Source organism: Phaseolus vulgaris, chromosome 3 (assembly GCF_051622355.1).
Source record: "Phaseolus vulgaris cultivar YP4 chromosome 3, ASM5162235v1, whole genome shotgun sequence".
Taxonomy (NCBI): Eukaryota; Viridiplantae; Streptophyta; class Magnoliopsida; order Fabales; family Fabaceae; genus Phaseolus; species Phaseolus vulgaris.
The window spans coordinates 5634021-5658310 of record NC_143500.1 but is presented as its reverse complement, the minus strand read 5'-3'; the positions used below and the strand labels follow the sequence as shown (position 1 = coordinate 5658310).

General features: G+C 32.4%; 4 protein-coding genes across 8 annotated transcripts; 3 read left to right on the top strand and 1 right to left on the bottom strand.

The window, feature by feature from the left end:
- The first annotated feature begins 1990 nt into the window (after positions 1-1990).
- Positions 1991-5743, top strand: LOC137806310 (Agenet and bromo-adjacent homology (BAH) domain-containing protein). Its single transcript, XM_068606347.2, has 6 exons — positions 1991-2591; positions 3143-3210; positions 3317-3439; positions 3546-4370; positions 4469-4685; positions 4825-5743. The coding sequence occupies exons 1-6, from the start codon at positions 2315-2317 to the stop codon at positions 5352-5354; spliced, it is 2040 nt and encodes a 679-aa protein (XP_068462448.2). The 5' UTR covers positions 1991-2314; the 3' UTR covers positions 5355-5743.
- A 3400-nt stretch (positions 5744-9143) lies between these two features.
- On the top strand, positions 9144-11589 carry LOC137806309 (uncharacterized). 2 transcript variants are annotated; one of them, XM_068606346.1, is made up of 3 exons: positions 9144-9536; positions 9612-9693; positions 11220-11589. In XM_068606346.1, exons 1-3 carry the CDS (start codon positions 9411-9413, stop codon positions 11390-11392), a joined length of 381 nt encoding a protein of 126 aa, XP_068462447.1. In that variant the 5' UTR covers positions 9144-9410; the 3' UTR covers positions 11393-11589. The 2 variants fall into 2 exon arrangements, with proteins under 2 accessions (XP_068462447.1, XP_068462446.1); XM_068606345.1 differs by having other exon boundaries at positions 11217-11589.
- Positions 11590-12316: 727 nt separating this feature from the next.
- LOC137806308 (heavy metal-associated isoprenylated plant protein 19) lies at positions 12317-13597 on the top strand. Its single transcript, XM_068606344.2, has 3 exons — positions 12317-12469; positions 12585-12666; positions 13306-13597. The coding sequence occupies exons 1-3, from the start codon at positions 12458-12460 to the stop codon at positions 13467-13469; spliced, it is 258 nt and encodes an 85-aa protein (XP_068462445.1). The 5' UTR covers positions 12317-12457; the 3' UTR covers positions 13470-13597.
- A 2065-nt stretch (positions 13598-15662) lies between these two features.
- On the bottom strand, positions 15663-23689 carry LOC137806307 (uncharacterized). 4 transcript variants are annotated; one of them, XM_068606343.2, is made up of 12 exons: positions 23562-23689; positions 23320-23441; positions 22580-23138; positions 22388-22493; positions 20862-21283; positions 20460-20540; positions 20076-20135; positions 19439-19482; positions 16481-16523; positions 16305-16376; positions 16075-16208; positions 15663-16008 (listed from the first exon to the last, which is right to left on the bottom strand). In XM_068606343.2, exons 5-12 carry the CDS (start codon positions 21207-21209, stop codon positions 16002-16004), a joined length of 789 nt encoding a protein of 262 aa, XP_068462444.1. In that variant the 5' UTR covers positions 21210-21283; positions 22388-22493; positions 22580-23138; positions 23320-23441; positions 23562-23689; the 3' UTR covers positions 15663-16001. The 4 variants fall into 4 exon arrangements, 3 of the variants coding, with proteins under 3 accessions (XP_068462444.1, XP_068462440.1, XP_068462442.1); XM_068606339.2 differs by having other exon boundaries at positions 16107-16208; XR_016519662.1 differs by lacking the exon at positions 16481-16523 and having other exon boundaries at positions 16107-16208.
- Between the last annotated feature and the right edge of the window lie 601 nt (positions 23690-24290).

Here is a 24290-nt window from a genome sequence, read left to right as displayed (position 1 = left end):
ATATTCATTTCTTAAACATTTCAATCCTTTAACTTACCAACATGTGTAGGTTTTATTACTTCTTTACAACTCACCAATTTTTAACTTTTATTAATCATATCCTTAAACCACAACATAAACCTTCAATATTCTACAATATTTATCTTGTGATGAATTTAAGTTAGAAGTTAAGAGTCTCACATTGGATGGAGATGAATGGGATAAGCAATATAAAAGAGAAAGACCCACAAACCTAATGCCTTAAGGTTTTGGATTGTCAATGTTGTCAAGTCTCTTATATGGATTGACTCATGATTCATCAAATCGAAATATCCTCAATTATGTATAGACTCTCCCCAGTATGTCCACTCAAAGAACTCAAGAATTGACACTATGTATGGAAAGTGTTATACGAATAAGAGAATCAATGGTAGAACAATTGGATTTCAAAGTGTAGTTTGAAATGTTTGGAGAACTCACACCCGAGGGGTAAATTGTGAGGAATTCAAGTGTGGAGTTGGCAGTCCCACATTGAGTGGGATGTGCGAGATGAACAATATAAGGAGAAATACCCATAAACCCATTGCCTTAAGGTTTTGAGTTGGATGTGACATATGTTTCTTTATGGATTACTTATTACTCATTGGATCTAAATCTTCCCGATTAAGTACAAACTCTTTTTGGTATGTCTACTCGAAGAACCTAACAATTCAGAGCATATATGAAGAGTGTTATACAAGTAAGAGACTCGTGAGTAAAACACTTAGATTTTAAGGGAAAGTTTATAATGTGTGGGATAACTCCTTAGAGAAATTTAAATGTGTAGTTGGGAGTCCTACATTGGATGGAGATTAGCAAGAAAGAAAAATCCACGAACCTGATGCCTTAAGATCTTGGGTTCGGGGTGACATCAAATCTCTTATATGAGTTAGTTTATAACTTATCATATCTAAATCTCCCAAATTACATATTGACTATTCTTGGTATGTCCACTTGAAAAACTCAACATATTTATATCTAGACAAACATCATTTGTTAACCAAAATCAATTTTGACATGTAAATAGATATTACATTATAGTAGTTGAGATTAAACACAAACTTCTTAGACATCCAACACACTAACAAAAACACCATAAAAAAAATATTTTTTTTTTGTTTGAATATAATAATTGGTTGTTAATCTCGTATAATAATTTGGGTACTAGATGAATTTTCCATACCAAAATAAATAAGAATGGAGTGAAAATGTCTCATTATCTTAATAAGCAAGGAAAACTACTCTCAACCCAATCAAAAGAATAGAAATACATAAACACAATAACCCACTCACCATTCTACCACCTAACCCAAATTCAATAGTTATCGATGAAAACCTCAAATTATTCTACCATACCTTTTAAAGATATGTCTTAATAACTACTAACATCTATTTTTCCAAAACTTATATACATTAATTGAATAATATCTTATACATCTTCGAGATATAAAACTCCATTAAAAAACTAATAACGAAACATCATATAATTAATTTTACATTTTCGGTAAAAAATTGTAAATTAATTGAAAATATTTAAATAATTAATGCCGCACACAATTACATATTTAAAATTAACTTATAATTACTATTTAAATTATAATTACTATGAATAACCAATTTAACCTTAATCAGATACACGCGTATATAATTACATTAAATATTCCAAAGGAAAATTTTATCATTTATAATAATTCTCTTATACTTAAATAAAATGAAGATGGTCTCAATATACAAGTGGTATATAATAATTATAAATAAAGTTAATTCACACGTTAAATAATTTATCCAAATTAAATTAAATAACCACATACTATGTTATTGTTTAATTCTAACAAGGTATTTAAAAAAATGTTTTGATTTTAAAATTCATTAACATCGTTTTCACTTTGGTATCAGCTCCAGCTGGCACCCAGAAAGATCGGGTTCTTTCCCTCCCTCTATTTTCCAACGTGTCATTAAATTAAAAATAAATGAATGGCAGAACCAGAGTTCTTCGGAACTCTCAGGGACCATTTCGTAACTTCAGTGATCCGCGTAACTTCCTTCGCCTTTCCTGCATCAGAACGAATTTCGACCGTCGGATCCATCTCCAGATCTCGAAACCCTAGACCCCAAGAACAAACAACGTTTTTATAAATCGCAATTCAAACCCTCTCTCTCTTCCCCCATCTTTCTCCTTCCTCTTTCATCTTCATTATTATTTCGTTTCGTGTTGTTTTCCCGAGCAAGCTTCGTTTTTTTTTTCTGAAGTGTGCGTTTTGGGTGAGGGGGAAACGCAGAGGGTTGTGTCGTTTGGATGGAGAGAGTGGCGTCTTGGGCCGGAACAACGTCGTGTGAGAAGAGCGTGTACGTGAGCTGGGAGGAGGTGCTGGTATCGAGCGACAAGGGGAGGAGGGAGGTTCACTATCTGCTGAAACGGCGCGGCGGTGCTGCGGATCTGGCCGTCGTCGGAAAAGAGAAAACCCTAAGACACATGTCCTATCGCTACGCGATTCGAAGCGCCTCGTTGGGTCCTTTCATCAAGCTCAAATCGCGAAGAGAGGTTGTTGATTGGCTGGACTCGGTGGTTTCAGGTTTGTTCTCCTCCTCACTCTTCTGGTTCTTCCTCACCTCCACCTTTTTTAATTAAAATTAAAAAAAAAGTTTCGGTTTTTCTTTTAATTTGCGAAATAAGATGGTAATTAAGCTCGTGTTCTTCACCTCTTCTTTGTGGTTTTTGTTTTGCGTTTGGGGATCTCACTAATTTAGGGGTTCTGATGTAGGACTCTGGTTTGGGTGAGCTACTCCTCCGGGTTCTTTCGATTTTATGAACTGAGAGAAAAGAATATTATTTTTATCTCTTGTTTTATTTGCTTTTAGGTTTTTTATTGGGTTTTTGGTCTGGTATGGATTGGTTTGGTTTTGGACCTCTCAGGTTCGGGAAGGAGTTACCAGGGCGAGGTTTCCACGACCTGGATCTGAGATTGTGTGGAATGTTTCGTTTTAATTTTTTTTTCTATGGTTTGAATCTCCTCCTGTAGTAAAAGTTTCTTTGGCTAGTTCTACTAGTTTTCTTTGTACAGTTTTTTAAATATTTTTTTGGTAATTGAAATTGAATTTGTTGTATTTGCATTAAATCCTTCAGATTCGTCTTCTGGGGATGCGGTTATGGAGGAAAAACATGGGTGTGAACCTGAAATTGGAGCCCTGAAGGTATTTAATATATGCTGATACAGCGACCCCTCTGTTTCCTTATGTTGGTATTTGTGGGTTTTGTGTTTTAGGTTGTTCTTTTCTGATTATTTTGCGTGTAATTCAGGATAATCAATTGCAGAAAATGCAAACTTGTACAAAGGAATTTTCATGGATAGGGTTTCCATGGACGTGTAGGAGAAGAAGAAAACACTATCAGGCCTATAAGAGGAATGGTTTTCAGATATCCGTAAGCATTGCTCTCTTGTTTGTCTTAATTTATCATTTTTTGTTAGCCATGCATAACTTGTAATCTGACTCTGGCAATCTTTTGGGGTGTTTTTAAATGTTTTCAGGTTCATGATTTTGTATTTGTTCTGGCAGAAGAGAACAAGCGTCTAGTTGCCTACTTGGAAGATCTGTATGAGGATTCCAGAGGCAACAAGATGGTTGTGGTGCGCTGGTTTCACAAAATTGATGAGGTTGGTATTGTTTTGCCTCACAGTTTTAGTGACCGAGAGGTTTTCTTTTCTCTTTATCTTCAAGATCTGAGTATTGAATGCATAGATGGATTGGCTTTCGTCCTCAGTCCACAACACTACGAAAAGTTTCGGAATGAGGCCCGTCGAACTCACTTGGAACCATTCGTGTGCATCCACCAGTTTGATAATGATGATGTGAAACCCTTTGATATAACACAAATTAAGGGTTATTGGAAACAGGAAATACTCAGGTACATGTATACCCAATTGGACTCGAAGTGTGGTGGGAGTTCTGGGCAATCTGATGATGTTCTGGAACTGGATGAAAATCATAAGTCAACTGTTTCGATCAGACCTAAGAAGAGACTGCGCCTTGCCAAAGATGATGGCAATGAAGCAATTGATTTAACTGCCCTTAAATCGGAAAATCTGAATAACATTAAGAATAATACCAAAATCAGTTCTGGAAACAATTCCTTGAAGCTGGTTGGGCACACAAACATGACAACAACGATTAAAGGGACGAATGAACGTTCTTCCCAGCATTTAGTTGTAGGTTCCCAAGTTGAGGTTCTCTCTCAAGACAGTGGGATGAGAGGATGCTGGTTTACAGCTTCTGTCGTCAAGAGACACAAATACAAAGTGAAGGTGCAATATCAAGACATTCAAGATGCGGTTGATGAAACCAAGAAGCTTGAGGTACGTTGAAACTATTTTTCTTTGCAGTGATTACTGGAAAAACAATTATGGATATATGGGGAGTGGTATAATTTTTATATTTTTTTTCTTTGGTTTAGGAATGGGTTCTAGCTTCCAGAATTTCAGTGCCTGATAGTCTGGGTCTTCGAATGCATGGGAGGACTGTAGTCCGGCCAGCACCACTGTCCAACAAACGGGAATTATCCTGGGTTGGTGATGTTGGTTCCATTGTTGATGCCTGGTGGCATGATGGATGGTGGGAAGGATTAGTTGTTCAAAAGGACTCCGAAGCTAATTATCATGTTTATTTCCCAGGTATTATTACTCTTTACTCTTACGATGTTTTTCATCTTAAATATAGGTGTCAGCTCTGTAATTATTTTTCATCCACATAATATTAGGTTGTTTTACTATGTTGTAATTACGATTAATCCTTATCATAATGTCTTTGCAGGGGAAAATGTGGTATCGGTATTTGGTTCTGGTAACTTAAGACAGGCTCAAGATTGGGTAGGGAATGAGTGGGTGAATGTGAGGGAAAGGCCTGATCTGGTGCCGTCTGTTTTATCAAGCTTGAAAACCCCGCAAAACTCGGGCAAATCCATTGACAGAAAATCAATTGCAGCAACAATTAGTGCTGGAATACAACCTAAGCCATCAGATACTTGCTTGAATTCTGATAGGGATAGACCAAGAAAGCCCGTAGAGGTTTCAGACCTTTTGAAGGATGATTTGCTATTACAGTTAAGGTGGATGACCACCAGAAAGAGGAGACATAGTAGTACCTCTTATCAGAAGCCACAGTGCACCGAAAGCCACCGGAAAAGGTCGCCAAAGGTTCTGAAATCAAATGCTCCTGACAGTTTTGTGATCCCAGCATCATTGAAAGTTGATCACGATGACTGCAAGTATGGAGGAGGTGATCCCTCCATTTTGACTTCTGCAGTTGTGCCTTCTTTAACTAGCATGGTTATGTGTAGGTGACTCCATTGATTCATATCTTTGTGGCATCCTTTCGATGCCTATTAGGCCCAGATTTTCATCCAGGGTCTCTCTTCATCCATGTTCTTTACATAGAAAATTTACCTTAGGTTAGTCCTTTTCTTCCCCACCTTTCATTAGTTTGTTTGTGTAGTTTGTGGCATCGAAGCTTCATTCCATTTGGGTGTTTGAATCCGAATAGAAGCAGCCCAAGGAGGCGAGGATGATGCATACAAGTTTTGGCGTAGGAAAAAAGTGTAACGTAGTGGAATAACCGAGGATGGTTTTGACTTATAGGATATATAAAATGATCCAATGTAATTTGTGTAACCTCCTATAAGAATACAAATTTGCCTGTTCTTTAATAACAAATGCATCACTAGTTTTATTAATTTTGTTTGAATTTCATTAAAAGTCGAGGTTATGGAGAATGAAGTGTGTTTGTTTTTTAGTAAATAATTATCATATGTATTTAATAAAAGAAAATTTAAAATTAATATATAATTAATCTGATAATTGTCTTAATTTGACTTGCATATATTTTAAATTCAAATATCATATTAAGAAAAGATAACTATATATTAATATTATCTTTTTAATAAATACATACTAATCATTAAAGATTAATTTATATTTAATTACTTCAACCATTAAAGAAGTTGAAAAAAGTGAATGGAATAAAATTTGTTAAAAAATATGATTGCTGATATTATTTATTAAATTGTAATTTGTATAACTGAGCAAAATCAAAGTGGGTAATGCACAGTAGAAGAAAAAAAGAGTTGAAGTAAGGCAAAGTATGAAAGTGATAGATAGGGAGGATATTTATGAAGTCAAAATGATGTAAATTAGTGATAGGTGGTGCGTAGTAGAAATAGATGAATAGAATATTAGAAAATAGAAAAGTGGTGGAAATTAAAAGAAGCATCTGGAATAATGAATGAAATGTGATAAGAAGAAAGAAGAAGTTTTATTTATTTATATTTTATGTTTTTGGTCCACAAAGAGGAGCCACTTGTTTGACTTAAGGTAGGTCGTGGATCCAATGCTACCACTTTTGGATAAGGGCTATCCTAATAAGGGGCACTTCGGATATTTATCCTAAACCCCTCCCTTCTATATCTTTTCTTTTCACTATTAATTCTTTCAAATTAATTTTACTAAAATATGATGACAAATATTTAATCCATAAACGATCTCTTAAATATTTTTATTATGGAAATTAATTGGGAGTATGTTTGGAAACATTTCTTTATAAATATTTAGTAAATAAAAATAAGAAGACAAAACTTAACCCAACTTTTATATTAAAATTAAAATTTATTTTTTTCAGTCTATGTATAAGTTAGTTTTAGTAAATGAAGAAATTTATTTAGGGTTTAGGGTTTAGGGTTTAGGGTGCAAAGCTATCATTCACCATATTGTATTGGATTAAAGTGTACTTTAGTTGCTAATTTTTGTCATTTATACTGGAATGAACAATGATACGAGAGTGACATGTGTGAAATCATACTATTATGTGTGTCAATATCAAAATTAGAATTACATAACAAAAATTAAAAAAAAATATGTTTGAATTATTATTTAAAATATTTAAATTTATAAAATATTGAATTTTCTCTTGTTTCTTTTGCATGATAGATTATTTAATCACAACATCTAGTTAGTCTATTAAATAGAGATTATTTGGTGGACGCCCTCTATCACCCGATACATTTGTGTATGTTCATGATGTTTATTAGATAAATTGTTTTAAGTTAAAGGTGGAGTGATGCGAGTGATAGGGAGAATGAGTTGCGGTAATGTCGATGAATGTTGAAGGCATATCATGTAGACCCAAAGGCAAAAAAGATGTTTTATTGGGTTGTGGAAGAAAAGCAAAGGGTTCAAAATTAGGTTGAACAAAAGGTCATGATGAATAAAGATATAACTTTTGACGAAAACTCTCTATTGAAGTTGGAAGGGTATTTAAGAAAGTTTGAAGTTAAAGCTCAATAGGTGGAGGTAAACGATGATGTCATTTAGATGCTAGAACAATAGTTTGATATATCCAATTAGATTGAAAATGATTCTCAAGGACAATGAGATCGTCCAAACATACAACTCACCTATAATTTGTAGGTTTGCTAAGGTGAGTGAACTTCTCGCGAGGTATGGACATGATGAAGTGATGACCTTTTCTTTGAATATAACAGAAGACGTTGAATCATCTTAACCATGATCGTTTTGTAGTACAATCTATTATAGAGTTTTACAAGTGAATTTTGGTTATACACGAGGAATACCAATCCCTTTTGTTAATGAAACTTGAGCTTTAAAGTGTCTACTATTAGAGTAACAATTTTAAGTTTTTGAGACTAAAAATGTCAAGTATAAGGCTATTTTTTAGTCATAAGGTATACCTAGAGAGAAAGAGTGAACTACAATGATATTCTCACTTGTAATTGGCCAAATGTTCATCAGAGTTTTACTTGCTCTTATGATATCCATGGATATGTAACTAGAAACAACTTTGATGTGAAAATTGACTTGGAAATATAAGGGAGGAAATTCAAATGTTTCAACTTGAAGGTTTTGAAAAGCAAGAAAAGGAGAATTGAGTCTACAAATTACACAGGTTGTTGAACGGGTTTACAAAAATCTTAAAAAAGTGGTACAAGATATTTAATCAGTTCATTGTTTGTTTTGGGTACAATAGAAGTCTTTATGAAGTTTGTGTTTATCAAAAGAAGGTGACTGCCAATTCTAATATTTACCTTATACTTATGTAAATGATATGCTTATAACATATATGTATAAAGTGTAGATACAAAAGCTTAAGTCGTTGAGTAATGAATTTGAAATGATAGACTTGAGAATTGCTACTAGAATTTTGGGATGGAGATCGAGCAGGACCATGGTTAGAAGAAGCTCTTTTGGGGTCAACAAGAGTTTCTTTACAAAGTCTTTAACCATTTTTGACATGTATGCGTTGATTAAAAACATGTTTATAAAGAATCCTCCTTATTTTTGTTTTATCTATTTGTTTTTCTTCATGCGTTAATTGTATATTCTCTAGAGTGTCAAGTGTTTAATGGTATTTTGTTTGTGACTTTCTTGATCTCTAAGGCCAAACAAGAAGAAATCAAATTATTTTCCTCTTGTTTTCTTCTTTCCTCAAAAAGTTCTTTTGAAAAAAAAATCCAATTTGATCAAATAATCACACATCTTATATTTTTTTTTAAAAAAATATCTTAATACAATAAAGATATGCATATACAATAAGAGCCAAACATGTTAAGGACATTGTCCTAGAAAAAAAAAAACTGACATGATTAACGAAGTTTGAAGTAAAATAATTTTGTGTCTTATATAAAATTGAATCATTATATATGCCAAAATATTTATCACATAATTTTTTTTTAAAACAATATTTGCATTTATTTTGGTTTTCTCAACATAATAAATATCTAAAGCTTTTATGTTTTTGACAAAAACAAAAAATCATTTCTTCAGATGCTTTCATTTTTACTCCAACCAAGTGGGTAGGTACCATTTACCTTAACATAAGATTCATCCATTACTCTTTGTTTAAGCCAAGGCACTACTATCAAAGTAGCATCGATAGTCACAACTTGTACAGTGGCCTTGGCTTGCTCAGTTGCTTTCTTGATGCTGAGCCAAGAACCCCCTTAAACACCATTACTTTAATTCATTCATTGAATTAGCCTAAAACCTCGTTTAATAAGCAAGCTTGAGGGATTAATCATTGTGAACAAAAATAAATTAAGCACTATGTGGGGCTGCTTCTGCACGTTAGTGAAAGAACAATCTCTGTCAATTTGGCCTAAAACCTTTTTCACTTTACCATCACTGTACCATTATGCTCTCTGTACATTTTTTTTTTCCTTTTCAACCAACTACTTAACAATTGAGATGGGGTTGCTCCATCACTGCAATAGAAGCTGTTCATGGATCGTTTTCTTCACATTTCTCTCTCCATGGGATTGAACCTGCAAACCTGTTAAATATACATATATTAAGGCCCTGTATGAATCTGTAGCACACCTAATCACAGGTATGGATTTTGAAGATGGTGCTAAAAGGGAGCTTCAGAAAGTTGTTGGTATAAAAAAATCAAAGGGTTTTCCTCTTGGTGGGAGTAGAACTAGTCTAGCTTCTATGGAGTCCTTGTCCATGCCTCAGGTTTGTGTGTAGTTTTGACTTTTGGCCTTGGATTTCTGGCATTTTTAGTTGATGGGTTGATTATGGTTGAAGCAGGTTCAAGAGGTTGTTCTCTCTGCAGACATGCAATGTGAAAAGTGCCATAGAAGGGTCACTGACATTATTGCAAAAATGAGTGGTAAGCCTTTTTCTTATGTTCCCTTAAGTTGTAATTTAGAGGGGATTTTGTGCAGGGTTTAGTTTGTAGCAGATGTTTGCCAAAAACTTTTGGTTGATTTTGAAGGGTCTAAAAGAAAAACATAAACAAATTTTTGATATTGATTCCCAATAGAAAACTTTCCTAGGAAGAACAGGAGAACTTGGTTCCATTGGGGAAGCCAGAGAAGAGAGAAAAAGACAGACATGATAAGAGGTGGTCCTTGTTGGTTTCCACCTAGGAATAGGCTGGCATATGTTTTGGAAGGGTGTGTGTGTGAGAGTAATTTAATTCATACTACATTTATGATTCCTATTAACTTTTTGTTAACTCCACCTTTGTCATCTTCTGTTCTTGGTTCTTGTGAAAATTCTTGGTTCTCTTAACCACCCTGCCATTGTTAATTGCATGTTTGACATCTTCTATGAAGTTTTTGATATTAGCCTTGAGTGTCTCACCTCTCATAAAGTCACTTGGGTGTGTAGTAGACATAAGAAACAACAAAGCCATCACATGCTTATCGTTTAGTCTAGCATGATTCACCAAAATATTAAATAGAGTTTGGTTTTGATATAGTTTTGTTTTTTTAAATTAACAAAATAATGGTTTGAGTAATACTCAACTCAATTCTTTTAGGCTTGGATAAGGTAAAGAGGAGGGAGAAATTATGGAAGAGATGAGGTGTATGAGGAAATATGTTGACTTGCTTGAGATTATTTAAGATAAGTAAAATATTACTTTAACAATTCTACATTATATTATAGTTTATAATTGTGTTTTCTAATAAAATTTTAAAATTATCTCATTTTTTTCTTGGGATTCACATTTTAGCAAAAAAAAAATTCGTTTATATAGGTTTAATATTTAGGGTTTAGTTTAAGATAATAATTTAAGATGAAAGTCCTTCTTAGTCATATGTTTTGTTTTTCCATGGAAGCATTGAAAAGTAGATGAATGGTGAGGGTAAGTGAGAAACAAAAAATGAAAAATGAAAAGGGTATAAGACTGATTTTCCCCAAAATTCTCACTTTTTTTTTCTTTCTAACCAAATACTTAATCATTTAAATTTTACACTTTTTTCTTTTTCCTTTCTATCATCTGTCACTTATTTATTTTCTTTTCTTATAATATTTCGTTGCTTTTGTTTTGATTTGCTTGTACAAAGAGAGGTATAAGAACTCGGGTTTTGTGGTTTTGTAACACCAATTAGTTCAAATAATAATTCTTTTTTAATAAAACTTTCATGTTAATTATGATGATGCAACTTGACATATATCGTCATTTCAAATAATAGGAATCAATCTTTAAACCCTAAATCCTAAACAATCATCTCTCACCGGTTTAATTTAAGAAAAATGCCAAAACTTAAAAGATAAAATTGTAATGTTGTTAGCCAGAACATCAGTTAAATCTGATGATAATGTTTTCTATCTGATGAACTTAGTGATAAATTTGTAAAGGAATATATCTGGTGCTAACATTTCATACGTTTTTTTGTTCTTCAGCAGAGACAGAATCCGTGGTGATCAATGTTTTGGAAAAGAAAGTGACACTTACTTTCAAATCAGCATCTATGGGGAAAGTTAGCACTCGACAAATTACTCAGATCAACAAGAATTCACTCCCCAAAATTGCCATCATCAAACGGATCTTTCGCTCTTCTCGTGCTTCACCAAAATGACTTGCCACATCTTTGTTCATAATATTTTGTAGATTCCTTTCACTATCTACACAACAAAATTTGTGGATTGATGATTCAATTACTTTGGTGATTGCATAATGAGTTCCACACAGATGAAAGATTTTGTATTCATGACTCAATCTGATTTGCGATTTCTTTATTAGTTTTAATGAAATTATTACTAATTTTTTTATTCATATACGGCTTTATTGAACTTTTCATCCAAATAATGTTTTCCATCTTGTGGATGGAAATTAGGTCACACAATGCTTTCATTCATCTTTTTCTTTTAGAATAATCATCCCCACCACGTTCATTTTCAGGTAACTTTATAAATTTTTAGTATATATTACTTTTGAATTCATTTAGTTGGAATCAATGTATTGTTCATAGTTTTGTTTGCTTACAATTTTGATATAAAAAGAACTTTTTAGGGGATTAATAAAAATAGAATGTTTATAAACTATTTATTAATTTTAAAATTTGACATTTCAACTAAACTCATACTTCATACTTCAGGTTTCTACTCACAAGATTAGACAAAAATCCATAAAAGAATTTAAGATCATACTATTTTGAGGGTTTTTATTCTTCTAAAATGAATTAATATAATCTCTTTGTATAAGTTGTTCCAAGAAGGCAACAAAAAGTATATATAGTTTATGAGGTGTTGCTTTAATGGGGCTTATGAATTAACTTAGGAAACAAATAAAGAGATGCTTTTATTAGCATTGGCTTAGGGTATGCAAAGCATGTGCATGAAGAGATGCTTCTCCTTGCCATGTTGTTTTCAAATGAATTAAGTGTAAAGGTAAAGTGAAGGATAAAAGCACTTATAAGACAAACAACTACCTTATATAGCTACTCCAACTCCAACTGGAATCAGATTCCAAGACAAATACACAACAAATATGAATATGAATATGAATATAAGTTCATCCAACACCACCATCATCATCATATTTCACATTTCATATTCTTTAGCACCCAACAAACTCCTTTTCTATTTGCCTTTTGGCTTATCCAAAGTAAAAATCAATCGTGGGTTCCATCAATTCCCACCCCATGTCGGAAAAGGCAAGTTTTTTTTGTTTTTCCCCACAAAAGATTCTTCATTTTCAAAAGTTTTTGTTAATTAGGTCAAGTGTTTTTCTTGGTTTTCTTAATGTTGGTTCTGTTCATAAAAATGCAGTATTGTTGCATGATCATGAGAATCAACGTTGACTGCAATTCTTGTTGCAGAAAATTAAGGAGAATCATTCTACGGATGAAAGGTAAATGACTTAAAAGAATGTTGTGAGTTATTATTATTAATTATTAATGATAAATAACATATTGATTCAGCAAGTGTAAAGAGTTTTACTTCAAGGCTCAATTATTTTTAATCTTCATAATAATCTTGTTTTATCTTTTAAATTTTAAAAAATATATATTATTCCTAAAAAAAAATTTTAAAAAATTGTCCCTCTAAAGTAAGGAGATGCATTTAGAAGATAAAATAAATAATAGCCATTAATTACAATATCGAAAATTTAAAAAATGCAATGAGATTAAATATATATTAACAAAATCTAACACCAATTATAATTCATACTTAAGAGTAAACATGTAGACACATATTAAATGATGGTTGCATTTTAAGTTACCACTTCATAATTTACTTATTTTTGTTAATTTTAAACTTCTCAGGAATCCTATAATTTTAAAATTTAAAGAATTAAAGATAGTCTTTTAGTCGAAGGGATAAAACATATTTATACCAAAAATTTGAAGTATCACCACTATTTTTTTACAATAATCATTTTAAAAATACAATCTATCATAATTTTATATTGGTAATGCACAGATATTAATGTCTTGTTATTAAAAAATGTGAAAAAAATTTAACAACCACTTTGTTATTCATATTGAAGTGATAGAGAACCATTTGATAGAGAAGCAGCAGCGTAGGGTGTGTGTGTTTGGAAGATTTGAACCAGCTGATGTTGCAATAAAGATAAAGAAGAAGATGAACAGAAGAGTTGAGATCCTTGAAGTTCAAGAAATGGAAGCAGAAGTTGAAAACGAAGGAGAATAGAAAGCAGATAGAAGAGAGAATAAGAACCATGCAATGCATGACACAGTGTATGTAATAGTTTACATGCAAATGTGGTTGGTTCTCAAACTTAGTTGGAAATTGAAGTTGCTGTACTTAAAGGAAGTAAAATAGGATAATGAAAAATAAAAATACACCAGTTGCATGTATAATTCTTGGATTTATTTAATTTTTTTGTTACAATAAGTGATAAGAAAGTGTTTATTGCATTGGATTTATTTATGTGATAACATATTGACATTGACCAATACGAAAGAAATTTTTTTATGTTTTTATGACTATTTATATTAGGGAAGAATCTCATAGGGATGAAAAAAATGTAAATTTATATTAGACAGAGTATTCGAATTGAAAAGTGTGTATTTATGTGAAATCATAAGCTTTTCGATGTGGATGGATTTAGTAGGTAAGGAGAAAAAAATGTTCAAAATTTGCGTCGGACTATGTAATGGCAATGTAAATTTTAGATATTTTTTAAAATTTTAATTGTTGTTTTCTATGTATTTTTTAGTTTATTTCTCAATATGATTTTTAGCCTTCTCATGAAACTTCTTAACAAATTTCACTTTAAAAACCCACTCTTTATGGATCAAAGAGGCAGAAAAGGTAGGCAAATGCTCCCTGCACCCAACATAATTTCAAAAATTCCAAAAATACCATTTATTTTAGAAATGAAAATTCAAAATTGAAAATAATGCATTCTGTAAAAATAAATCCAGAAGAGATTTTTGTGTTTTGGATATAAAAATCCAGAAAAAAAATCAAAATCCCATTCTAGATAAAAAAATTCAGAACTGAAAATAATACATTCCAGAGAAATTTTTCCAGAAGAGATTATTGTGTTCCGGAAAAGAGGATCCAGAATGTAATTTTATATGCATCCCATTTTTTTAAAAATATTTTCGGTTTTTCCCCTGTAATTGGATGCAGTGATATAGTGCAGGAAGCAATTGCCGAAAAGGTAACAAGTCAAAAGCATGAGAGGATTAAATCCATATATGAGAGGATTAAATCCATATACAACCTCAAAGGGAGAAATATTAGTAGTTCTATTATAAGCAAATTATACCTAATGAAGAAAACATTTATCCCAAGTCTTTGGCTGTCTTTCAATAGTGTCCACAATAATGTGGAGAGAGACTTGTTTACTACCCCAATATGTCCATTAGTTTGACGATGACATGGGGTAGAAAACAAAAGTTTAGTTTCAAGCTTAGACCATAAAGTTTTCCAAAATTGACTTACAATTTCTTTAAAGAATAATTTAGCAATGTAACTAGCTTTATCTACTTTGTGACAAGGAATAAATTGAGTCATTTTACTAAATCGATCCACAACCACAAAATTATAATAATATCCTTAGATGTTCTAGGAAGTCCTAAAATGAAATTCATACTAATATCTTCTCAAGGGACACTAGCTATTAGGAGGGGAGTATAGTGAGCATGAGGTTTGATCTTAGATTTAGCTTGCAAATAAGCTATACACTTATAACAATGTCTTTGAATATAAATAAATAAGACAACATGCTGCCTCATACGAAATCGATCAATTGGAATTACAAGTTCAACTTTACAGATTTAATCAGAGACATAAATTAAGTATCCTATAAATGTCCTCCACCAACTCAATAAAAAATGATTCAAGCATATTGTAAAATATATGCATATCATGATAATATTTTGCCAATCGACGATATATATATATATATAAGGAGCAATCAACAATGCACCAATCTACCAAACCAACCCTACATTGTACAATAGATTGTAGATAGATCAAATATAACTGAAATATATACCAATAGACATCATGGCTTTTTTCAACACATAATCTAATCATTTTATTTATTTGCATTTTTGGGATACTACATCGGATTAAAATCTTAATGAACAAATTTTTATTCACCCCAAGCAGAGTCTAAATCTATAACTAAAATATCGAATTGTTGGAAAGATGGTGATACGTAAATTTGCATAAACCATTAGAGTGAACAAAATCAAGCCTAACAACTTTACTAACAGTATTCATCATTTTATGATAGTTAGGAGAGTTGTAGTTAGTCAAGAGATTGAAGTTGAGGCTCATAGCTACTTGGAAGTTGCCTACAAATCAGAGGGATTGAGAGGGAGAGTTGTCTTTGGATTTGAGAACTTTGGGAGGGCACTAAGTCTCTTGAATCTTGAATACTTGGGAGTGTAACACTATTTTCCATAAATAAAGATTATTTTGGTCTACAATCTGGATTCAGATCCTATCATTTATCTCTATAGTATGTTGAATGGCTATGCCATTATAAATAATATACAACCGCACCAATCCATCCCTTCTCAAACCCCAAAAGTGACAACAAATAACGTTTTAATTGTAAATTATGCAGCACCTTAGAGCACATATGGCATCAGATGGCTTTCTCCAGCCATCTTGGCAACCTTAGTGAAGACTTCATCCCTATTCTAGTAAGGAAAACAGAATACAACAGGTGGAGCAAGAACATGAAACATCCACTGTTGATCAAAACCTGAAAGAAAGAAACACGTCAGTATTTTAATGACCCAAGAACAGACTCAATAGAGAAGGGACATACCAAAGTGCCAAATAAAGTATATAAGGACATACCAAAGTGCCAAATAGAGTATATATCACGTTCATTGAAGGTATAGAATTAACACCAGATGCAGCGAGAACAAATGTGAGAGAAGCATGGATGTTAATGGTGATCTACAAGCCACATTTCCCCCAAAATAAGAAGAGAAAAACAAGTGGCAGTTATTTTATAAGATAAAATGATTAGGAGATAATTCTAGAATTGATTACCAAAGCTAGTATGTTTTCCCTTATTAAGAAAGAGGATATCAAGACAAAGCCAACGGCACCCAGGGCACGTACCTGCACACATTACCAAGATTTTATTAACAAAAGAGTAAAAGAACCAGCTAAACAATCCCTCAAATAAGTGTAAGATGTACGAGGCAAAAGGTAACAAACATTACAATTGTGCTCAAGAAAATTGACAGATTCCAACTGGCTCCCAACCTGACAAGATATAAAAAGAAAGCAAAACAGATACAGCACTATTTAGCTTATTTCAACAAAAGAAAGGGTTAACAACTTATACTAGTCGTCCTTGTAAGAAAACATTCAGTCTTGTGATGGGCCTTGAATATTTGTTTATTATTTAAATGTATATATAAAAGATAAAAAGTTATCATGTACATTATCTGAAAAGAAGAATTAGGTAATAAAGTTTACAATGTCAAACAGAATTGGAAGCAAATCTTTTGAAAAAATGCGAAGAAAAAAGTTTGCAATAAAACTACAAAAAACCCAAGGATTTTGGGAAATTAGAAACTAAGAAATTGTGAACAATATCTTAACTGAAATATTATTTCGAGATCTTCGAAGCAAAGAAATCTATAAAAAGATGTAAATTTTAAGAAGAAATTGTGGAGTCTTCATAGCAGAACACGTTTTTAAAAACAACACATAATAGTTTCCTTAGTTTTCTTATTTTCTTCATTGTAATTCTTCCGTTTTGCATTCATATGAAAGGCTAAACACATTTGTTAAGTTCAAGCGGAAGAAGATAAACATTTCATGAATAGACGCATAGAGATAGATGAGTGAAGAACATACATGAGAGTCAACCTGCTAAACCAAACCTACGTAAAGGAAAAACAAAACAAACTCCTACAAATTATTTTAAGCAAAGCATAGGGAATTGAAACTTATTATGAAAAAAGTCAAAAACTAATGCAATAAGGCAGAATATTATACCAGCTAAAATCTAACTTATTAGCAATGCTAAGGGAAGCCAACTTATCACCACAATGATTCCCTTCCCAGAAGATATGAGAAACTTTAAACTCCATGCCCTGACAAAATCTTCATACATCGTCTCCATCTCCCTCTCAAGGACCAAGGAACAACTTGAAAAGAAGTAAAGACTCAAAGCAAAGTAGAATCACATTTGAACCAAATCTTCCTATAACCAGAATTCCAAGAGAGCACAACAGCAAGAATAGCTCCCATAACCTCAACATATAAAGATTTCTACACCCTAAGGTAAGAGGAGAAGCTACCAATGTATTCCCCTATGCTCCCTCTAAGGCAACACAAGTCGAAGGATCAGGACACCCTTTAGTAGCACCATCAGTTTTGACTTTCACCCAACCAACTGTTGGAAAACTCTAAATAATAGGTATGGGAGAAGATCCCTTTTTAGGCCTTATGCTGATATCAAGAAACTTTAAAATAGAAAAGTCAGTAATGTCGTTGTGCTTATCTTTCTTAAGCATTACCAGTGAGCCTAACAAAATCTTTAATAGTTTGTATGGCAATGTGAATGTTGATCCTATGTCAACAAAATTTTTAATAGTGAAACAAGCATGATTTCTCATCCTCCATATCAACCAGATAGAATAATTAATATAGCAAGTTCAATAAGCCTTGACCAAAGCACTCCCTGTAGCCTTACGAAAAAACAACTAAACTATTTATAGAAAGATAATTTAAGTCAAAAAAAACCTGCTGAAAACAATTCCATATTTGCATAGCAGAAGAATACTACAAAAAGAGGTGAGAAACAGCACCTCCTTATCAACAGGTAATCTGTTCTGAAGCACCTTCCACCAGACTAAGATTTTAGCATGGTGAACAGAATTAGACCTAAGATTACCCCAAGCACATGAGAATTATTGACAGAAAAAATTCCTAGCAACCTTTTGTGTGAGTTGTCCAAAAATCCTCTAAAACCCAATTAGGAATATCATCAGAATCCATCAAAACAATGTTAGGTAAGTTTTGTAAACCAAGCAAGTTACAAAGAGCCGAAGAAAGATCCCAAGAAGAGTTATTTCTATTCCAGCCTTGAGCAACACTGGCACTAAGATTAATTCTTTTCACATAAGGAACCCCCCACAAGCATAGAAATACATCATTCAGAACACCAACGATCATTCCAAATATTTGTGTTCACCTATACAAATAGTCCAAAAAGTGTGTTGCAAAATAGTGCCATACCAATCATTTATACCTAGCCAGATAGAAGAAGAACGATAGGAGGAATTTTTCTGATATTTGGTTTTAAGAAATCTAGCTTTCATCAAAGAAGACCAAGGCCTATCATTGTAAGCAAAATCCAAGGCATGTTTAAGAAGATAGGTTTTATTCTCCACCTAGAAATTAGAAACTTGTAAACCACCATCAGATCTGAGACTGCAAACTTTAGCCCATTTGACAATAACAAGACCTTGCTTGTTAATGTCCCCAGTCCAGATAAATTTTTTGATCCCTTTATCAACTCGCCAAAGCAAATTAGATGGCCATTTATACACTTAGAAACTTGTAAACCACCATCAGATCTGAGACTGCAAACTTTAGCCCATTTGACAATAACAAGACCTTGCTTGTTAATGTCCCCAGTCCAGATAAATTTTTTGATCCCTTTATCAACTCGCCAAAGCAAATTAGATGGCCATTTATACACTTGAAAGTTATAAGACAAAAAAGCATAAATAATAGAATTAACCAATTGCACTCTGCCCATTGTACTAAGAGTTTTATCTTTCCATAAAGCGAGTTTGATTCTGATCTTATCCCCAAGAGGCTGAAGGAATTTAGTCTTAAGAGCTCCAACAAAATTGGGAGCCCCTAAGTAGTTAAAGGGCATAGCTCCTTTATTACAACCAAGAACAGGCTTAACTTTCCTATTAATTGAGGAGCAAATTGACAAAATAATTAAATAATAGGAAAAAAAAGGTACTTAAGCCTAAAAACAACTTCATATGTTAGTCGTGTCTACTTTGAAAGACTAATCACAATGCTACAAAATTATTTTATGAGAATTTCGTGTAAAAGTGAGGTAAAGCCAATTCAACTTAACTAAAAAAATTAACTATCATGAAATTCTTACAAAGTTTAGAAAAACATAAAATATGTGCACAATTTACCTCCACAAAGTACCCATTGTGAAACCGACAATACCATGCTTAAGCTGCACAAAAACATTATTCAGAAATCATGTCATTTTTGTTCAGTTTCAGTACAGTTTGTAACCAATAGATAAACTAGCATGAAATATTTGTGAAAAAAAAATGAAGGAAGGCAAATCTTTGTGGTCCAAAACTGAAAAAAGATTAAATTTCTCAATAACAATGCCTGCAGTTAAAAAAATGGACTGTGGTATAAAGGTTTTTAATTCATAATCAATAAGTTGGCATGTTGTTAAGTTGAAGCTCAAGTAAACAATTTAATATTACCATCCATCTCTAGAGGGAGAAAATATAACACAGGTGAGAGGTTCACCTTTGAATACACTTTATGTTGGTAGTACATACAGAAGTTAATACCAAGGTTATAAGAATACATATTTGATAAGAAATGTACAACTAATTTGTAAACAACTTTTCTAGTCCTAAAATATAAAAATACTCATTTCTAATAAAATGACCCTTTTGGCTCACGACTACAACACTTCCATTCTTTTGCAAACAAAACACTAAGAAACAGCAATGAAAACACAAAAGCATAGTCCACAGTCCTATTATTACCTAGTTCAGTAAGTTCATAAAATAAAAAGAAGCTCACCAGATACGTTAGAGCTTTTACTGGACCAGACAAGACAAACAAAAGTATAGTTGTTGCCACCTACAACAAAAATCGAATGCAACATTAAAAAGCTGATAATTCAATGAGAATAACAATTCAAGAATACTTCAAAATTTTATTTTAATCTACATACCAAGATATACACTGTCTTATGCATCAAAATATATATGTGTATATATATTTATACACACTGTCTGTTTAGAATATTTTACAGACATCCACTAAGATTTTATCACTTCATCATGCAATTCTATTCATAACATGATGTGACAAGGTAATCCCCGATTGGATGTCAGTACAAAAAATATTTTACACAAATTATAAATAAAACTCTTAAAGAATTATGGAACTAGCAAGTCTAACCAGAGTTTTCCTTCCAGCATCAACACCCCATCTCATTGACGATATAACTATTGGCAATGAGAAGAAACAGCTGAAGTAGTTCTGCAAACAGAAACAAAAATGAAACAGTGAGCGAAAAAAATCAATAAGCATCCAAAACATGAATTGAAACTTTTCTACCAGCATAAAGATACCATAAGAGTTTCTGTTAACATTAACCAAATTTAAACCCTGCCGCAGAAAAATAAATAAAAAGACCCATTGCTCCATTGAGGTCTGACAAATAAAATTCAGCAATGGGTTTTTATCTATTTTTCTGGGGCGAGGGAAAAACCAACAAAAATAACACAGACCCATTACTCTCTTTTCTCAAGAAAATTCCACAAATAAACAAAGTTTCATTTGTTATCCACATTAACAAACCTCAATGGCAAGAGAATTGCTCAGGAAATAGACCAGACCGGTTAGTGCAGCAAACATGGAACATTCAACTAATTGCAGCGTTTTCTGATACACTTCTCCATTTGGCGATAAGTCGTGAAGTTCCAGCGAAACCCCCTTGTTCTTTTCTTCTTCTTCATGGTGTTCGGTTCTACAAACTGAAACTCCAGCTTTTGAAACCCAGATAAGATTGGAAGAAAGAGAAGATGGGGATTTGAGAGAGAGAAGAGAAGGGGAAAGGGGCTGGAGAGAGAAGCGAAGTGGCTTGGTTTTGGAATGAGAGAAGAAGATGAAGGGCGAAACTGGATGAGTGTTTTTGAGGGGAATCATGGAGGATAGTTGGGTCGTGTTTGGTTGTGTGGAGAATGGTTTAAAATGAAATGCTTCTTGCTGTGCTGTTTGGACTTTTGTCACAAAATAAAAATAAGTTAGTTTTTTTTCAAATTAATTGTGAATACGGTTTATAATATATATAATGATAACATAAAATTAACACTCTTTAAAATCCAATTTTTTAGACTTTGAAACGTATAATAACATCAAAAAGATTATTTGAACCTTACAAAACAGTATTAGACATCATTGAAATTATAAGATAATAATTTGGTCGATATACTTTAGTATTCTCTAATTAAAAAATCTGAAATTTTTAATTTTTAATTTTAATGTAATAAGAAAAGTTATTTAACTGACATTTAAAAACTATATCAGGTTTTAAGTTGAATATTTAATTATAATTGAAAACTAAAAAAAATATTTAAAATTAAATCAATTAAAAAAAAGAAATATTTTAAAATCATTTTAAATACAATTAAAATTGAATTTTTGATGAATTTTGTATTTTCGTTTCTTGATTAATTAGTTTAGTTCAAATTTTGTATTAAATAAGATATGAATGGAATTACATTGAATTTTTTTCCCAAATACGTTTTTTTTTATCTAACAGAATTGCTCAAATAAACATTTTTTCCAATTTATTTACCCATCTAACTAGGGGAATCAATCATGGGCTACTAGTATTGGATTCTCAAAGTTTAGGAAGAACTCACTGCCCAAATTCACTAAAGAGTATCATTCTACAACACTTGAAGCTTGACTCCAACATATAGAAGACATCTTTTAAGGTAGTCCCATGTACAAAGGACAATAAGGTTTCATGTGCTACCTTCATGCTCAAGGATGAAGCCAAAAATTGGTGGAAAGGAGATAGGAAACGTTTGGTGCAACTAGGTACTCCTTTAACTTGGAAGAATTCCAAAATTTACTTCTTGCATGAGTACTTCCAAAATATATAGTTTCTTAATGTAATTTTTTTTGCAATTTAAATAGAAATGATAAATTTTATCCTTATATATACTTACTGAAACTCTCAAATAGCACATCAATTCAAAACCCTTTAAATTATTAGTCCAAGGCTATATGAAGACTCTTGAATTCAGGCTTTTATATATATATATATATATATATATATATATATATATATATAAATTAATTAACTTTTGTACCACCTATATATTGGCAAAGAACCAGTTGGTTCTTGAGGTGCTCATGAATACTAGTAACTTGTGAGCAAGACTAGATAATTCTCATGCCTCAGTGGTTGATGAAATGGACCTGCAATCAACAAAATTGGGGTCACTGATATTTCTAAAAAACAATTGATGTCAGGTGAATGATGGAAATCTTACTGTGTTTTTTACCTCCATCGAAACTGTTGTTCGCCCGAGAAATCAACTTCTCAATGTTCAAACTTCCAATTCCACTTTAGAATCCACTTCCGGCAACTTTCACAATTGAAGACGAGGCCACGCATGCGAAGCCTTACTGTGGTTCCACAACTGGAAACCTAGTTCAATCATTGACTTCAAACGATTTCTACTTTCCGGTCAGCTTCTCCGTTTACCAGTTTCGTCGAAAATCGCACAACAGAACCGATGTAGTTCGCCGGAAACCGCCGTTCACAATGTTTTCCACACCGTACCGAAGCCGTTCACAATTCCCACTGCTACGATTATCACCGTTCTCCAAACGTAGGATTTCATGTACGCGTAAAGAAAAAGGAAGAACAGAGGCGCACGAATAGCAATAAAGAACCAATGCTTGCTCAAATCGAAAATGAGAATGGAAGGAAATCACTTACGAAAAACTGATTTAGGTCGCCGGAATTCGCAACTGCCATTCGTCGGTCAACATCGCTGATTACTCTTTTCCAAGATCGCTCCACGAACAAAGTAGCTGAGAAACGCAATGGATTGATTCCTAAAAAAAATAAACAAAAACAGATGGAAATTGCTCTCCAAACAAACTCCATCATTTCGCACCAAACAAGTTGATTTTATGAAAAAATAAGTGCTCCAGTTGCATAGCACCAAAAGCACAAATTGCAGAGCAAAAGATAATCGGCGGAGACAAGATTTGTAGAGATGAACAAGGAAATTACCTTGAAAAATCAACTTCTCGGAATACGATTCACCTTTGAATATCCTCGATTGCACTATTCTCGTCACTGAATTCAATCAATTGCCCCTTGCATGAGAGCAAAATCGATGGTGTTGCGTTCTTCTGAGCGAAAGATGGTGGAGGAGCGTATATAGGACCGTGTGAGAGTGAGAACGTCAGCGTGTGTTTCTCTCACTAAATAGTAAAAAAATGTACTGAGAAGAGGAAGAAGAAACCAATTACCTTCGTGAAGAAGCAACAGAAGAGGTCCGTAATGGAGGTGAAGAAGCAGCTTTTAGGTGGAGGAGGAGAAGCAAGAATAGGTTTCTACAATGGATTAGGCTAGAGGAAGAGAAAGCGGGAAAGTTAAAAAATGTGAAGTGATTTTATGAGGTTTCAAAATAAACTTTTCAAAATATTAAAAAAAATAGTTCTTTTGTGAATTTTTAATAAAAATATTTATATAAAATAAATAATAATTAATTAATTTTGATTAAATAAATATTTAAGATTAAAAATATTTAAAAAAAAGTTTACATGTCACAACTTATATTTTGCAAAAGTTTTAAAATAAATCTTTGAAAAATAATGAAGGTTAAAAAAATCTTCGTTATTTTGTTGAGGTTTTAAAATAAATTTTTTAAAATTAACGAAATTTAAAAAAATCTCTATTATTTTACGGAGGTTTTAAAATAAACCTTCGAAAATATACGAAGGTTAAAAAAAACCTTCTTTATTTTGTAGAGATTTTAGAAAAAACCTCTATTAATTAAATCAATTCCTAAGGTTATATTAATCTTCACTAAATAACTTTTATTAAAACATTTCTTTCTTGTAGTTTTAACAAACAACTTAGTACTACTCAAACGAGTTATTGTGTAGTAAATAAAAAATTTAACAATTTTTTGAAAATAGGGGAAAACACAAGGGATGATTGAATTGTGTTTTCATCAAGTTCAAAAATATTTCACA